Raw genomic sequence first — 18,175 nt, 5'->3', positions numbered from 1 at the left:
GACATAATAGTTTCTAAAACCAAAATGGCGGCTGCCCTTACAGTCACGACTTTGGGGTAATATAGGCAAAACATTGCGTAGTCTTAATGTAGCCTAAAACCTATGTTCCCCGATGTACCTCGCCGTATAGGACCCCACCCATATTTATGTATATATATAATAGAATAAAACAGCCGCGACTTACGTTATTATGAATAGGGCGAAGCGAAATTAATTACCATTAACATTCAAGGTTCCTATCTGGACTAATAAAAAAACGCAAATGCATAAGCGGCTTGAAAGAAGAGCAACTTATATATATATATATATATTGTATGTGTGTTGTGTATTATAGTCCAAACTTGCTTCAGGTAAAAACAACTTATTTCTGTAATTCATTTGCTGCTGTAAACTTACGCGACTTACGAATATTTGGTTGATATTTTAATTTGAAATATTGCAACGAAATACCAACCATTTTTAAAAGTGTGGCAGAATTTCCAGCGAAAGAAAAGGAACGTTTAATGATGATTGGACCTCTGATGGCCGCTACTCCGTGTAAACTTTGATTAAGTGACGGATATAGTGACTGGCCTTCCTTTACAAGTAGCAGGCCGCTTTAAGGTATCAACTTACCACTTAGCGTTACATGCAAGTCACATAGCTTGTTCGTGGACTTTGGAGTTAGTCGTTTGGATTGGTAAGGTGGGGAAAAGGCAACTAGCAGCCCATTTAATTTGTAGCAGTAACTCTATATGCAACACATTTTATAACATAGGTAACTATAATTAGAACTACGAAGCGAAGAGAGTTAAAAGAAAAACGACAATCGTTAAAAACGACAAGTAATATCTCTCAAGTAAAACCTTAACGGAAATGTTTCAAACCAAGTGGTCACTTGTGAGTCGGTCAAATTGTCAGCAATCCATATTCAGTAAAATATCTTTCCAAAATATTCATTGCCAAGTAACATACGTGGTAACTCGTAAGCGCGCATGTTATAACGAGAGTTAAATATCCACCCGACTATAAATAAGCAACACTCGCTCGTTCATACTTTCTGTCGCATGGTGGCGTGACAATGCCGCATAAGACTGCGGCGGGCTACTTTTTACCCCGGTATTGGTAAAAACGTTTTCAGTTATAGCCATAGCAAGTCATTTATTTATGAAGGATTTATATTCATATGTTAAATAAAAGCGATATTAGACTTAAAAGTTATAAACAATGTATATATTATACACTAAAATCCAAAAGAAAGGACGTTGACCACACTTATGTAATTACAACTAATGAACTACCATTCTAACATTCATAGTTGAAACTCAGCATATTTACACGCATGTGTATATAGCTCGTAGCCAATACAGTGAACCGCCGCATGCTCTGCAATGTAGGCCGCAACGTGCAAGTTACAAGCGATCAAGTAAGGTGCTTGTTCATACCGGATGTTGTTCAACAAAATAAACGTGAAACCTTATTTTACAACATGTGTATTACACAAATATTAGTCACTGCATGACGTGATGAACACAACAATGCAATATACAGCAAAGAATAAATAACTTTTTAGGTTACAACGAACAACGATTATTTGGCAACGCGTCGCCTTGTATATACAAACGTAGATAGATATTTGAATGTTCTTTGTTTACTACCAAATGGGCCAAGAAAATAGAATAAAAAAGTGTCCCATTTCCCCCCACACTACTATATATATATATGTGTGTGTGTGTGTCCTATCTTCCCCCACACTACTATATATGTATAAACGGAGATAGATATACTTAAGCTATGGTAATGTGCCAACTCTGGCCTGAATTTCAAGGTTTTCTGGCGCTAGGATCTTACCCATATAGAATACATGGACATAGATACGCTATATAATTTTACATTAACACACCTATACAGTACACTATGAATAGAAAATTGGCCATGCCATTTAGGCGAAATATATATTTTTTCATGATACAATTGGTTGGACGTAATTTTTGTCTGTTACGTTTTCGTAGCACCAGATCCCTACAGTGTTAGGTTTTCTGTATGTATAAACAACCGCGTTTGTATCTTGATTAGGGCATGTATCAGAAATTTACAAACACTCAAATAAACCCAATGACAATAGGTATATATCTGTCGTATTAATCTCAGTTGTCTGGATTTGCAGTCAGCGTCCGTTTAAACGCAGGTCGCATTGTCTGAGCGGATATCTGTAAACTAACTATAGCAGGTGATGGAAGATTTAAATCAATTGTAACCGCGCTATAACAAATGTACGTATGATTGCATTGTGCTTATACTGGTACGCAAACACTGCATTAAGAAACAAAGGTCGAACCATGGGTTGGGATCGTATTAACAAACTGGATCTGATCGTCAGCGGAATCCAGTGACACGTTGCTCTTATTGTTTCGAATGTGCAGCAGTCGAATGAGACGATCTCGCCGTTTCTTTGCAGGAAAATACGATCATTTTCTACGTTTGATGGACAAGATAATACAACGAGAAATGAGTCAGACTCCGCTTTCCGCGAACTAGCGTCGCCATGTTGGCAAATCTTATTCGGAACATTTAAGCTGCAACATGTTCTGGGAATCTTAACAATACAACGGATGTAAATTCTATTTCGAATCGTTGCAAATACTCGCGAGTTGCGTTTAGCTGTCATCCGCTTTACGGGTTGGCGTGAGAGAGGATACGGCTTCGCTTATACACGTATTCTTTTACATTGACAAAGAATATCCTTTTGCGTTCATGTCTCACCGAACACGAGAAATAATTTCACTTCATCTTGGTGGAAATTACTGGCAGCGTTATTTTGCCCGACACAATAGAGAAGGCAGGAAATATCCATCTGCAATGTCACATACGGCTCCGTAAACGCGGTGTTTATAGTGAGAAGCATAAGCGGCTTATGCGAAAACATTTGCATAGTCTTCTCATTGTTTTACAAAACAAGTGTAGTATGCCTGATAGCAACAATATATATACAACTTCAATATTTGCATGATGGCCTCTACATAACATATTATGACTTCTGCGATCTTAAATCATTGAATAAGTCTCAGAAACATTGGTTGGCAAAATGATAAATTACCAGATCTATGTTGTACTTAATATATATTGTGCAGAAACATATTTTAATAATTAACTTGTTCAAATTGTGCCTTGAATATTTTTACTTTGTACAGTAAAAAGAGTTATAGTTTGTCCAGTACGCAAAGACATTTTGTTTGTGGTGATACGACTACGGCGTAAAAGAAAACATTTGTGTACAGTGTATAACATAAAATGATAGCGAAGTGTGAAAGCGGAGATAAGACGTTTCCTCATTGCAGGAACCAAGCGAGCGATACAATTAACCAACAACAACTTACAATGTTCAGATAAGCGGCAAACGTCGCGTTATTTGCACTAGCAGTCGTCCCAACACTTGCGTTCAATTATTCCGCAAAGTTTTCTTAAGAATCTCACAAGAAAATCCCGGATAAGAAACTATTAAACACAAGTGGTGCTTGCTTGAAATCTTGGCCTGTTTTTAGTGCGTGTTGATGCATTGTATCTTGCTCGTTAGCACGGTAAATGGACAAACAGTGGTGGCTGATAACGGGACGTCGATGTTTAACTTTCTCGCCAATCCGTTGACAGTTATTTCGCTAAGCTCATCATAATCAATTCCAACATAAAGAATAAACTAGGCCCTGGTTTCAGGACCGCAAATAACAAGATGTTGCAACACTGCAACTCGTGAACAACCTCACGAAAATAGATAGCAAGCGACTTCAACCGTTGTGAGAATTAAGCATATAAGGAAACTAATGTTGCGCAGAATGACAACCGGTAATTGAATTATATTTTCGTCTTCTACATAAGCAAGTGCCCACGCTAAGATACAGAAATAAATAATTTCTTGTAGGCTGATGTTGTTTTGGTGTAGTTTCTGTTTAGCGTCGATGTGGAATATTTAGAACTCCGGAGGCGAAGGGAAGACGTCGCTGTCTCTCGCTAAAAGAGAGAGAGAGAAAACAGAAAAAGGAGAAGGCTGTGCGTAATCTACAGTGAGCGGAAACAGTAGGGTAGGCGATAAGTGGCAACACGAAAAAAGAGGCAGTCGTCGATTCGAGATAATTATGCGGCAGGTATATATTTGCAGGACACCCGTTGTCTCGTCATCATCACTGCCTATGCGAGCAACAGGGAGCCTCGATCGTCAACACTTTTACAGACTTGATTATTTCATTATACCAGTTGAAATATAAGCGAGAACAAGTTAGCTGCTTCAGTCAGTTGACAGATTGCAAGGAACCGAGACGAGAATTTTGCAAGTTTAAACCAAACTTTTTATATTACAGTGAAAGTGTAAAAAAATATTTATAACTAAACATATTGATTGAAATATAAATATGTCGGAATCATGTGTGTTCAGACGAAGACCGTCGACGGAAAACTTAAAATCCGACGTTAATGGAAACAATATGGCGTCCATAGGGGAAGTAAAAGGAGGCGGGGTCTCCCCCGAAAGATGGGTGGAGAGACCTACCATGTTTCATTCTCCGCAAGAAAAGAACAAGTCAAGAAAAAGCGACTTCTCTGTGAAGTCCTTGCTAGATCATAACGTTACTTCTCCCTCCGACAGCGGCTACGGTAGTGGGAGTCCAAGTCCAGACCAGAATATGATCTTGTCACCAAGCTGGAACATTGATGGTAAGCATGCGAAAACAACGTTCTTACCGACAGCACCATCAAGCACCAATTGTCCACCGAAAGATATGTGTTTATCTGCTGACTTAACCCCAACTGCTATGTTTCCACTTTATTACCAAAGATTGCTGTACGCAATGAACACGCATTTTCTCGCGCGGCAATCGGCAGGGCAAATATCCACATCGCCGGCGGGGACGCAGAGCATGAAACTCCCGCCAACAGCCCTTCTTTCTTCCGATGTCCAAGCGAAGGCGAAACGAAGCGAAACATACCGACCGACTGTGCCGCAGAAACTTGAAATTAAATCTGAGCGCTCAGAAAAAAAAGAATCAAAAGCAGATTACCAAAACGAAGCTTTAAACCTATCGCTTGAAAACGTTCACCTTGAAAACAAACGCGAAACAAGCCCGAAAAGCGATGAACCCGACACTTTGAAAAACAATTACAGCCAAAGGTATTTTTCAAAGTTTAGCGCAGCTTATGAAGATATGAAACACACCAAATCAGAAAACCAACACCAACTTCCATACAACACGTCACAAACCGCTACGTCAGGTATGCCGGCACCAACATTTCGACCCGACTACTACATGATGCAGATGGGGAAGTTATTATGGGAGAACGCGGTGCGGAAAGCGGCGATCGCTCCTTCAGCCAACCAAAGTAACTTCAATTCAACTTACGCGGAAAGATTACAGAAATATATGTGCGCGGTTGCAAGTGGGAGGCCAGATCTAATCAACCCGGCCATGTTTCCAATGCAAGGGCTTTTCCCAATGGGCACGCCAACACCAATGCTTGGGAATAACGCTTCAAAAAATATGAAGTTATTTGCAGGTAAATACATAGGAATATATTTATACTGCAGCCTGCACATATATGCTTGCTTACACTACAACATATGCTGTAAAATATGCGCCGTCATAAAATACGCGCCATCTTACCGTATTTTATACTAAAGTAACTTATGCGCAAAACGTGATTATCATATATCATCGTTTATACCAACTTATGGCAGTTTAAACTACAACACATGCGCTAAAACACGCATTATCATATATATATACAACCTATGTATGCTATTTTTTAACACATGGTACGTACATATAGGATACACAAACATATGTTTATCCGTTTTAGTACATATTATACTGGTTTACAACTTCTGCGAGAGAATACGTTTATAGTACTATCATATACACTACAACAAATACATTCGTATTTTAACACAATGTACTTTATTAAAGGTTACGAAAACAGCCGCTTGTCCGACCACCTGAAAGAGAAACAGCGAACCACTGAGGTTCGTGCGCCCGTGGTGAATCGCTCCCCTTTGTTCCCCCAACATTCAACCGGTGTGAAAATACCAAATACGTCATTCCATAATTTTACTACAAATATGACCCCACCCAAAACCACCTCACCCACGAGTAGCGTAGCTTCGTCCAGCAACGGGTAAGTTAGAACACTTATATTACTGTTGTGTGTACCAGTATAGTACGGTATTATAAGACGTATATACTGTCAAATCTTATCGTAACAAGATGGAAAGCGTTAGCGCATAATATCCCGTATTTTTAAATCGTGGTTTAGCAATTAACACTCTAAAATATTCGCGAGGATTTGGTTTTATAATTCGGTAAAGTTTTCTACATAATGGAGCGAAAATAGATTAACACATAGACCATCTTACCCCCACTTACTATTGCTATACCAACACTGTATTTATTTTTCTCTTTCCCTTTGAAACAGTGACTCTAGTGGCAACATGAACTCGCGCTGCAAACGAGGTCCGAATTCTGGCTACAAGTCCCTGCCTTATCCCCTCCGCAAAGAAAACGGAAAGATTGTGTACGAATGCAACGTTTGCTATAAGAGGTTCGGACAGCTGTCCAATTTAAAAGTAAGTTTCACCAACAAAGTTACATATGTGGTAACTTGTAAGCGGCACAAGGTGTAGGGAACAGAACAGCAGTGTAATAACGACTGTCGTTGCCCCGCCATGCAAGGATAAATAAGTGACGTTTAATCATTTTGCTTTTATTATTTATCCAAACCTTGTTATCGTATTTTAATTGTGGATATTTTAGGTTCATCTACGAGTTCACACCGGCGAGCGTCCGTTCAAATGCGCTACTTGTTCAAAAGGCTTCACACAGTTGGCTCATCTACAGAAACACAACCTCGTACACACTGGTGAAAAACCACACGAATGTAATGTCTGTAACAAACGCTTCAGCTCGACGAGTAATCTCAAAACTCACATGAGACTCCACAACAGGTAGGAAAGCGTTCATGACATGCTGCATGTATTGATATAATTAAGCGACACTTTATAAACGATAACATTACATCCACAGTAACGAATACACATGTGCTGGGTTAAACTCAATGCTCGGTAATGTCCCATCGTCACTTCAATCTGCGCTACACTTTCATACGGGCCAATCACCGTCGCTGAGGAGATGGTATTAAGTTACAAACGCGAACTCGGCGTTGTAGCTTCTGCTGGAGTAACTTAAATTGGGAAACAACGCCCTTTGATATTACGTATGGCTGCCAAGGCAAAGACAACAGAAAATTGGCAATAAAAAAAAAATAAAAACACGTCAGAAGTAGCTCTCTAAAAGTTCCTGTGTTATTCTTGTTAATTTCGTTATATTTCCGCCATTATTTTAGCGCACCGAGGAAAACTATCACTGTTAACTTTCAAGTGCCTGGGCGCTGATATTATTGCCAATATATGAACGAATCGACAAAAACACTTTCTTACGATTCATAGTTTACTTATATATTGAGAAGTGCGCCTTCTGTTTAATATTTCGATTGATATCTATTATGTTTTAACCGTATCTAAACAGACGCTTCTATTGTTATTTAGTCTTATATTTTATGTATTCACTGTTGTATGCTGGTAATCTTTGCTAGAAGTGCAAATTAAAGCAGGAAAACAACAACTGTGTAAACGTATCGCTTGGTTACCAGACAGCGCTATAAGCAATATATAGTAGGGGAGGGGGGAACGGGACACCTTTTGCCTATAATATCCAAATATCCTGACCGTGTTTAAAACATTTAACAACGGCCTATGCGAGTCGTGAGGGTACGGTTTTACAACTCTGTGAATGTTTTTGTTTACTACTAAGTGGGACGAGAAAATAGAATAAAAATGTGTCCCATCTTTCCCCACTCATACCAATACCTAATTAAATAATTTACAAAACGTGAAGCTTTTGACAGTAATGAAATCTTAATATTAGTATGTGTTGTTGGCATATGGAGTAATGTTATTGCGTTTATGGTGACTAGCGACTATTAGAATGAATGTTCTTCCTTGCGAGTTTATTCAAACCGCTTGCACGTTTGAAAACATATATTCATATGGGTTCCAACTAGCGAGAGTGCCCCGCTGCTCCTAACGCCTCCTACAGCTATGTTGTTGGGCGTTTTAAGTTAAGCCTTATGGAGATCACTCCTGTCGCTAAGAAAGTGAGAGGAAAGTAGTTTTACACAGGAAAGCAAGCCCGCGTTAAATCCGAATGCAGTTGTTAGGGCGCTGTGGACGAATCAATTCTCGTGTTATACTCAATGAAAACAACGCCTTATAGAACTACCTTTGATGTTCAACACGTTACAAGTACCCGGACGTTTCTAATAATGGTGAAAGCGGTTGCTACAATTAAAACTATCCAGTGTTTCCGTTTATAAAAACGGCTACAAAATACATTCCGAAACATAGGCAAAAAGCGCCTAAATTTACTGATTTGCAAAACTGAGTCAAACTTAAACTTTAGATTTTGTCGCGCGCAATTTTTCATCATATATATAAACATTGGAACTGTAATTTTGTTAATTGATGCCTTATTTTAAAGCGGCATCACTCGTATGAGTTTTATGTAATGTAGTGTCAGACAAGTGTTGTCTTTGTGCACACTTATCGCTTGGTGAGAATCTGTATTATTAACAACTTAATCGTAGCAACGGCAGCAGGTGTTTCGTCTGGGCTGGAACAACGGAAGGATTAATAAACCTCATATTGTATTAAGTGATGAAAAATAAACAAAGTAGCAAACTTATACAACAAGCCTCAAATGAAAAAGCAGGGTTTGGCTGCAAAAGGAATCGAGTTTCAAACTAAAATTAAACCGTTTTCACGCTGCGCCACTTCTTCGAAAATTCAGGGACGCCAAGTCTCGGGCTGGAGAACGCTTTCTTGCGAGGCGTCAACGCTTTCCGTCGTCCTGCCACCAATCTTAGGTCGTATAACTTTATTGCGAAAAACTGTCACTTGGCAGCAACTTTATTTACCGTGGACGAATGTACTTCGGAAAACCCGCGTTTGAACTAAAGCAAAATCGCTGAAACAATCAGCAATAGCCTATTAGTGACGTGTGCGGCATCGGGTTGTATAATAGGGGAGTTTGATTGACAAGCGTGATGTCTAACACGTTTGCGTAAACGGGCATTATTGAGATTCTCCTTAACCAGTCGAGTTAAACAAGAAAACTCGGTACCGTGCCCCGGCCTTTCCAATCGGGTTGACAGTTTTGATAAACGGCTTGAAGTAGTTGTTCTAAAATCGGCTTGTTTCTGTTGCAACACCCGTAGATGGTTGTTCGCTGTCAATTATACCGAAAACCTACAAGCAGCTGGCAATACGGGTGAGATAGAACACACACACGAGGCTTATTGAACCTAAGGGCAGAGTTTATTACAATACAGGAGTTATTGAATCGTAACGGAAAGTGCAAACAATATAAAACCTACGCGAAAACCAACTTCCTTACACAGCACGTGCCATCTTTACCACGTGGCCGACACTCGTGTGAGGATACTGTAGGTTCCAGGTAAAACACACAAGGTGTACGGGCGCACGCTCTTACTAAGACAACGCGAACAGCAAACCCGTTAGTTTATGCGTTGCGTCTACGTTTAAAGTTAAAACGTCCACTTGAACTAAACATTGCATTTTTATTTATATTATCCAAATGTTTTATAACACTTTCTGTTAAGTCCCATCTCTTCGCTCTAGTATTACACTTGGTATTGTAACACGGGATGCAAGTACAGTATCTTATTTGACGTTGCGCTATTAAGTTTCAATGGAAAAACCTGACGCAAAAGTGTTTGTTTTAATTAAATAAACCTCAATAGAAATCTACGCTCTATTGTGAGTTTCGCAGTCACGGTTTTATTTTACACTTTTACTCAAGTCTTTTAACGACTGTCGTTTTGCTGTCAACTCCCTTTCGCCGTTGTTTTATTAATTTAACTTTGCTACTGTATTTAAATGGCTAAATAAAATTTAAGATACGGTATTTACACCCACAAACTTATATTACATAAAGGTACACAACCTTAAGCTACGTGTACGTGCACATAGTACAGTTCTGGCGTTGTATACCACAATCATTCGTCAAATGTATTACATATATACTTGGTATATATACTACATATAACAACATGTGATTATAATACGTAATGTGGCAACACACCTCTTATGGGTAAAATGAATTAAACGTAAACCACCAAAACCGAAAGTCTCTCGTATTATGGAAAATATTTCAAGAGTCGTCTTACGCTTATCATTATCAAACAATTTCCGCAAAACGCCCCCTTTCCCTAAATTGTTCATTGCAATATGCGAGAAGCAGCAATTAACTTATTGACGTGATTAATGGGAGCGAGACAAACCGAAACTTAATTGGACGGCGAGGTTAAACGATGTGTACGCTCCCCCTTTTCTAACTTATATTGGCGTAGTTTAATACATTTTATAGTAATTTGATTGGCCCCTGAAACAATTCGTAAACCACAAATATGTGTACAGCACACGGCATGGTCAAATGTATAGTTTAAAATAAAATCCGTGTTTTTAGCACCGATGTCGATTGGTACGACAACAACTTCGTGTTTTTTTGCACCGAGGTTACACTTGGCTATAACTACAGCGTGGCACAAAGTAGAATGCTCATATCCAGCAACGTGGAAGTGTCGAAGAGCGAAAGAGCGTCCCGGTCCACCGTGGGAGCACTATTTCCTATTTCGAGGAGCGTTGCCTGCAAAGCTTGCAATAGCGTTGAGTTTCAAGGAATATTGGAAACCAAACGAACCATGGCTTGTGTTGGTTGTTCCTTCATTTCTATTTACAACTACAACAGAAAGTAAACAAGAGGGTAGGCTAATGTGGTTGCCCACCGCTGTTGTGTTAAAACAGCACTCTGTAACCCATGCTATAATGTTCATGAATTAATGAATGAATGTAACTTATTTATCCTTGAGTGGCGCGGCAATGATGGTTGTAATAACACGATTAAAGCCAAAGCGGATACAACATTGTTAAGTTTTAAAACAACGCTTTATAACTGGAGCTACAATGTTTATGAATGAATGAATGAATGCAACTTATTTATTCTACAGTGGCGGGGCAACGATAGTCATTATAACACGAGCGTTCTGTTTCATACACTTCGTTCTCACAATTTAGGCGACCCATTAGGGAACACTGGGTTTGAGCAATTGCCTTTTAGTTCCCGATACTGTTTTGTATATAAGTCATATAATATCGTGGTTGGAAATGCTTTTTAAAATATAGAACAAGTAAACAACATACATAGCCCTATTTCTGATACCGAAACTGCCACAGCGTTTCTAAGATAAATTTAGACCACTCTGACACCCACAATATTGTGTTTTATGTCGCTGTCGACATACTTAGGCGTGTGTTATAAAACGAAAATAACTTGAGCGGAAAGCAGCATGCCGCCCAAGCATCTATTTTTACATGAAATAAACAACCGACTTCGTCTTAAACAACAAGGCACACATTTATCATAAGCTGTATTAGTTCCGTATGGAAGTGGTGACGAAACGCACCTGGTAGATGTATCCATTTATATTTAAGTTGCAAACAACGCTGTAACCAAATGTTCTTTCATTTATTTTTCTTAGCGGGGTATAACCACTGTCGTTTTCCGAAATTAGGGAGTTTTGTAGGAAACATGACATTACTTTCACGAGTCTCTTTATATATTTTATAAGAAATAAAAAGCAAAATGGAAGTCGTTAAAACACGTGATGGAAAAATGCCACTAAAAAAACTTTAAATTACGGAATAAGATAATTGAATTATTTTCACAACGGTTCAATCCGCAAATGAAGAAAGTTTAAACGTCGTCATCGGAACTGCGTTACAAGTGCATCTCAATTCAAATTATTTTATATAAATTCAAGTATTGAAATTCGTAACGTCTTTGATATTTGCCCATTATTGCAGCCTTGTAACTATATCATGAACTGTAACGTGTTTAAAACTTTGCAGCTAACACAGAAAGATCATACGACGCACTATTAGCGGCATCCTGCAACAAATATAACTACATAGCATCGTCTGGTGGGAAAAAAAGCAACTTCGCGCATGCATAGGTCATGTGAAAGTGCAACACGTTGAGCACTTGAATATACTTCATATAACTATAAAAGTAAACCAGTAGTGCAAAGGATAATTGTGCAAAAACGCTTTGGTTTAGTATCCACGCTTTTCGATTAGGAACTTAATAGTCTTTAACGTAGCGTCGTTTTGTAGCTAATTCCCTTCTCCTAATATTAAATGTATTATGGGGTGCGGAAAGATAGTGCATGCTTTCACGCGCTTTTATCGTGCCGTTTGATAGTAAAGAAAGAACATTTACAGAATTATAGATCCGTGTCCTCATGACTCCAAAAGCGCGTTGTTATTTGCTATAAACACGATTGTGAAGTATTGGGATATTATGTGCTTACGGTATCCCTTACCATACAGTACTATATACGTATATGGTATACATTATTGTATATGTTATCAATGCTTTGTGGTCGAAGTTCAACGTTTCAAAGTCACTGTTCACCTATAACACAGCGTATGATTTCTCTGCGGCAACCGACAGTGGCGGGTACAGAGTTCATTGCTTGATTAATTGTTGAAAACGCAGTCGCATAGAATGACAGGAAGAGGTTTTAATCATTGGCCTTCAATGACACGTCATCAAAACTTAGACAAAATAACTACAACGATGAAAACGCTAATAAACGGTGGGTTGTGACAAATAGTTTTCATAGCTTTGAAAATGACTCACTATAGCATCATTAACACAAATGTAAACGATTCGATTAAACTAAAGCTTTGTTACGGCCGAGAGCGAGCGCTAAAGTCCGAAAGTGTAAGGGAAGCAATTTGCGCTTAGAGCAATCAACGAAACGCGCAAAATTTCTTAACCATCAAGCGCCTGGAAAAGTAAAAACGCTTTTTCTAAGCCATACTACACTGCTTAGGCGATGGAAGAGTGATTTTCAAAACTGATTTGCGTTTATATATTTTATATTGAACTACTGAAAGTAAAGAGGTATATATCATATATGCGTATGAGATAGAATAGTATATGAGGTATGGAAGGTTGCTTTTACTTTTGTTGGTAACTTACTGTACAACTTCATACAAGCAATTATAAAGCGCGTATACTGCAGTACAAGTTAGAAATACTCCTTTAGGCAACCTAATAATGAATTTGAGGGTTTCTCATTGAAAATACTGGGTTTAAGTTGGCGGTATAGATGTACTAAGGTGTATGGATCATCGTACCGACAACATTGGCGCGCTGGATCTAAGCGTTCCTAAGCAGAGAAGCGGTCAGAATCAAGGGATGAAAAATAATGTGCTCGATTTATCCAATAGAGCTAATGGAAGCACTACAAGCAAAATAGAGCATCGAACCCACGATGCGGGTATAGTAAGACATCAAGGATCTTCACTGGCGGGTAGGCCGGTTCCAAGCATGTCCCATAGCATGGATTATTACACGGCTGCACCGAACTCACTTTATCCGTACCTTCTGCGGTCTTGGTATTACGGATGCATGCAGCGGTGGAACAAGCAGAAGAGTCAGCCGTGTCTTACTGGCCCTGATATTGCGGGACGCAGCAATCAAAACAACACCGAAAGAAGCCAAAGTTTACATGAACGGTTGAAACTAAGCACGGCTAGAACAGACGCAGGTGACTTGACTATTCTAAGATATAAGTTACGTAAAGGGGTTTAATATAGATTATGTATGGTGTAGTTCATGTTTTGCATCGTGTTTAACATCCATAATTTTTAATCGATGTTTTTTACATGCTTTTTATAAATAGCGTGTATTTAGCAAGTAACTACTGTCAGTTATAAGCTTTGTAATATCCTGTTGCTGCCAGGCATAACGTACAAGTAAATAGCTGCTCTGGTTAAAATACGCTTTGTTGTAATAATACGACTTAAAAAATATGTATAAATTCCCGTAGCTGTAAAAGGTAAGGACCTAAAACGGGGAGGCCATTGTAACAACGAGTTCGATCTTCGAGATGGTTTTGAAACTAATAAAAACAACGCAGAAGACCCGCATTGCAGGTGAAGATGTAACAAACCTTTTGGTCTGACAATAAATATTATAAAATATATACTAGGTTGGGGGAAAATGGTCCAAGTTGGGGTAAGATGGTACAGGTTGGGGTAAGATGGTGCTTGTTTTATTCTGTTTGTCCCATTAGTATAAAGTAACAAAGAATATTTACAGAGTATATATTTATTCATTGTCACGATTTTAAAAAACGTTGTTAATTGTTAAAAACAGATTAGAAAACATGGGATCTATTTCATAACGTTATATTCATCTTACCCCAGAGTTCATTACTTGTACTTCAGTATGCGACATCCAACCGTGTTATTTTATCAAAACAGTTCACAACTTAGCAAAAACGAGCAATCGGGCTACAGGTCATTGCCCTACCCTCTTAGGAAAGAAAACGGGAAGATTGTGTACGAGTGTAATGTTTGTTTTAAACGATTCGGACAGCTGTCCAATCTAAAGGTAAGAACATAATAATATATAGTAGTGCCGGGTTAGATAGACATCGTTACTACATATTTCCCATTTGTGTTTTTAACAATTAAAAACGCCTTTTTAGAGTCGTGCGGATACGGTTATATAGCCCAGTAAATATTTTTAGTTTACTACCGAATTGGATGATAAAATGGAATATAAACATGGGCCGTCTTACCTTAACCTAATATACATTAACGTTATTTTAGTGCAACATATATTTAGGTTCATCTACGAGTTCACACCGGCGAGCGTCCGTTCAAATGCGCTACTTGTTCAAAAGGCTTCACACAGTTGGCTCATCTACAGAAACACAACCTCGTACACACTGGTGAAAAACCACACGAATGTAATGTCTGTAACAAACGCTTCAGCTCGACGAGTAATCTCAAAACTCACATGAGACTCCACAACAGGTAAATCTATCACAGCAAAATTAAAACAGTCCGGTCAAAATCCGGGGTCCCATGGCGTGTCTCACCGTAGGGCATCGCCCTTTGGGTTAGAATCTTTAAGTGTCCATCAATTGCTTTAGTGAGGTGTTGGGGAATTACACCCAATTGCCAGATTCCGTTGTAGTCTACCTCGCCGTATAGGGCATCACCCATATAGATTATTGAATTACCCCACGTCTAATTAAAAGATCACAACTGTATTTCAATTATAGTGCTATAAAAGAACCGAGACACCGAGGAGACTATCCTGTCACTTGCAAGGTCGAAAACATAGATTCAAACCAACCCGATCTCCCCAAAAGTCCGTTTCAAACTGGGTATGACACCCACCGGCATCTGATGACGTATGATCCCAAAAACCATATAACATACCAACGCCAGTTTAACCGCAAACCGTATTCACAACACATATACCCTGGTATGCAAGAGAAGCCGCGTCCAACCAGTGTTAATCTACACGACCAAGAACAACATAGCAGCGCTTATAATGCAAATAACGTCGCTTGTTCAAGTCAAGACATTAATGATAACACTCTCACTGACGATAGCGAAATATCCCTAAAACGGTGTCCGCCGGTGCCCATTTTTATTCGTAACAACATTTCAAAAGCTAATTGACAGTAAGTAAACGTTGTTGTATTTGCGTCTTGTTCCATATTTCGTATCAATAAAGCAAAATATATTATGATGTGTATACAATAAATTAGTTCTATATGTTAAAATACAGCTAGCTATAATGCAACTTATTCATCCCGGCGGGGCAACGACAGTCGTTATACCACACTGTTCCATACACATTGTACCAGCTTACCAGTTACCACGTATGTAACTGATTTATCCTCATACGGTTGGGCAACAACAGTTGTTATAACACTGGTGTTCTGTTTCATACACACTGTGCCAGCTTACAAGTTACCACGTATGTAACTTGTTAATCTTTGCAGAGCGGATACGTTGGGCGGGGCAACAAAGTCGTTATAACACGAGTTTTTTGTTTCATACGTACCCGTTTAACAGTTACCACGTGACTTTGTGGGCTATTGTTTTTCTGTAAATACAGTATAACGATTTCTACAACCTATTGCTCAATAACGCGTACGCCTACAGCGATGGCTTATAGCCTTGGCCTATTACAGTCATAATAATTTTTAATAAACCTAAAGTATATTGCATATTTGTAGAACCAACAGACAGTTTAGTACTCATTATACACAAGACAGAACAGATCACCACGCAGCTTAAAAAGGGCCAAATAAAAAAACGAATATATAGCATGACATGACACTATCGAATTAGATTACTGTATATGTCTAGCGTGTATCGCCGTTCTATATAGAATAATATACATGGCAACGAAATATAAATAGTAATTATGCCTTTGTGGATTACTCTCTATATACGTCATAATGATGCTATGTCATTTCTACAATCCAAATTTCATCATGACACTCAAATTCGAACGGTTACAAGTGAATAACATTTCGAGAACACTTAATTAATAAGTGAGTGCACATTTGACCTGAGGACCGCACCAGTATAACAACGGTTATACCACATATACGTTAATGTTAATTAACTGATAACATTGCCACTTGGAAATTTAAAATTTAGGAGACAGTTTTAAATAACGCGCGCATAAAACGCATTGTGATGCAACAACTAAGCTCACTTACCGGTATTTGGTCTTCTCTTGTTTTTCCCTTCTCTGTACAAAATATAACTCATTTTTCGCCATCAATGTTCTATCATCGTATACTTCGGCTCTATAACGATTAATAAAACTACCAGTTACCAGTTTCTAACCTTAAAATAAAAGAAAATTGTTTAATTTGTCTAAAGTTACATTTAAACTGGTTGAAAAACTACAGGAATAACTTGACTTGTGTTCTGCAACTGACATTGTTTCCAAACAAGTTTTCCGACGACGGTAACAAAACCTGCATTATACGTCACAATACCCAAAGCAAAACGTCACAATCACTTTTCACTGATTGCTCCAAAATTTACGCAATGCGGGTAAATGACGTCATAAATGGAACGCTTTTTGGAAAAACTAGTTTTGCTTTGTTTATTGTGAATGTACGTTTCAATATTTAGCTTACAGCTGCATATTTAAGCAATATACATTCAATGTACAGTGATTAGGCATCTGTGTTAACATATGTACGCTAAACATCGTATATTAATGCATTGTAAGTAGCATGTGTTGCGTTTTAAGTAGATTTAGTTAGGTTAAAAGGTCTACAAGACGAGAAACAGCTTTCAAGACGGAGATACGTTTCGGTGAGTGCTAAATAAACGAACAAGTAAAATATTGTGTATTAATTTAGCAAAATGGGCTGTTTTGTGTATTATGCTAGTATAATGAATGTACCTGTACAGTAATAATTTATAGTACACTACATGCATATATTATTATTTACTCGTTACAGTGAAAGTAATTGTACAGTGCGGATATAACTTGTGTATATTTGTAATGTCGGCATATGAGATAAGCCTATTAGACAGTTTGCGTGCTTTTACATTTTAAAAATATCGTTGTCAGTGTCACTTAATAAAAACAAGATTATGAAAACGAGGGACAATATGCGCTGCTGACGGTAGCCATTTTACCACATAGTGTATTAGTCTATTCTTGTGATGTGGCATATAAGGTAAGTCTAAATAATAAACGTTTTGTGTATTTTTTGCTTGAAACTATTTTTGAGTTTAATGCTGTCTTGGATGTTGGCATAACATAAGGTTTAGTTAAAAATATTGATGCCTGATTTTGGTGTTTGAAATCGTTTACCGCGCGTGCATAGATAACGATAGTCGTTCTTCCTACTTAAAGTGCGTGTTTCAAATGAAATTTGTTATTCTATTCAAGTAGCACTCGAGCACAAGTTACTTAATGCGCAGATTTTAACATTAATTTCGTTTAACGAATCCGGTCCGTAATGACATCGGCAGGCCAGGAGTGTTTGAAGTGGCTCTTACCAGTTCTACCGTATGTGGAACATTCATTCATTTGATTCGTTTTATTTCCTGCTAAAAATTGGCGCGGGAGTGTCTTGTATCATAACAAGCAGACGGAACCAATTGACATTAGTTCCAAGCGATCGGGGCGGCGCATCTTAAACTGATACTCTTTCATTGCTGCCCGAA

General features: G+C 38.4%; 2 protein-coding genes across 2 annotated transcripts; both read left to right on the top strand.

Annotated features, from left to right (window-relative positions):
* Window positions 1–4,128: 4,128 nt before the first annotated feature.
* On the top strand, window positions 4,129–7,640 carry LOC149727347 (uncharacterized). Its single transcript, XM_089889403.1, has 5 exons — window positions 4,129–5,520; window positions 5,931–6,138; window positions 6,436–6,586; window positions 6,774–6,964; window positions 7,044–7,640. The coding sequence occupies exons 1-5, from the start codon at window positions 4,383–4,385 to the stop codon at window positions 7,156–7,158; spliced, it is 1,803 nt and encodes a 600-aa protein (XP_089745529.1). The 5' UTR covers window positions 4,129–4,382; the 3' UTR covers window positions 7,159–7,640.
* A 5,531-nt stretch (window positions 7,641–13,171) lies between these two features.
* On the top strand, window positions 13,172–15,713 carry LOC149727346 (uncharacterized). Its single transcript, XM_089889404.1, has 5 exons — window positions 13,172–13,713; window positions 13,996–14,101; window positions 14,432–14,561; window positions 14,799–14,989; window positions 15,241–15,713. The coding sequence occupies exons 1-5, from the start codon at window positions 13,287–13,289 to the stop codon at window positions 15,644–15,646; spliced, it is 1,260 nt and encodes a 419-aa protein (XP_089745530.1). The 5' UTR covers window positions 13,172–13,286; the 3' UTR covers window positions 15,647–15,713.
* The last annotated feature ends 2,462 nt before the right edge of the window (window positions 15,714–18,175 follow it).

The sequence above is a fragment of the Ciona robusta genome, chromosome 12 (genome assembly GCF_009617815.1).
Source record: "Ciona robusta chromosome 12, ASM961781v2".
In the NCBI taxonomy this organism is placed as follows: Eukaryota; Metazoa; Chordata; class Ascidiacea; order Phlebobranchia; family Cionidae; genus Ciona; species Ciona robusta.
This window is presented reverse-complemented; position numbering and strand designations above follow the sequence as displayed.

Coding starts and splice junctions, on each gene's coding strand:
- LOC149727347 (XM_089889403.1), top strand. CDS start 4,383: ATGTCGGAATCATGTGTGTTCAGACGAAGACCGTCGACGGAAAACTTA. Junction 5,521..5,930: donor AAATATGAAGTTATTTGCAG/GTAAATACATAG, acceptor ACTTTATTAAAG/GTTACGAAAACAGCCGCTTG. Junction 6,587..6,773: donor GACAGCTGTCCAATTTAAAA/GTAAGTTTCACC, acceptor TGGATATTTTAG/GTTCATCTACGAGTTCACAC.
- LOC149727346 (XM_089889404.1), top strand. CDS start 13,287: ATGGATCATCGTACCGACAACATTGGCGCGCTGGATCTAAGCGTTCCT. Junction 13,714..13,995: donor CACGGCTAGAACAGACGCAG/GTGACTTGACTA, acceptor AAATTCCCGTAG/CTGTAAAAGGTAAGGACCTA. Junction 14,102..14,431: donor GCAGAAGACCCGCATTGCAG/GTGAAGATGTAA, acceptor TTATCAAAACAG/TTCACAACTTAGCAAAAACG.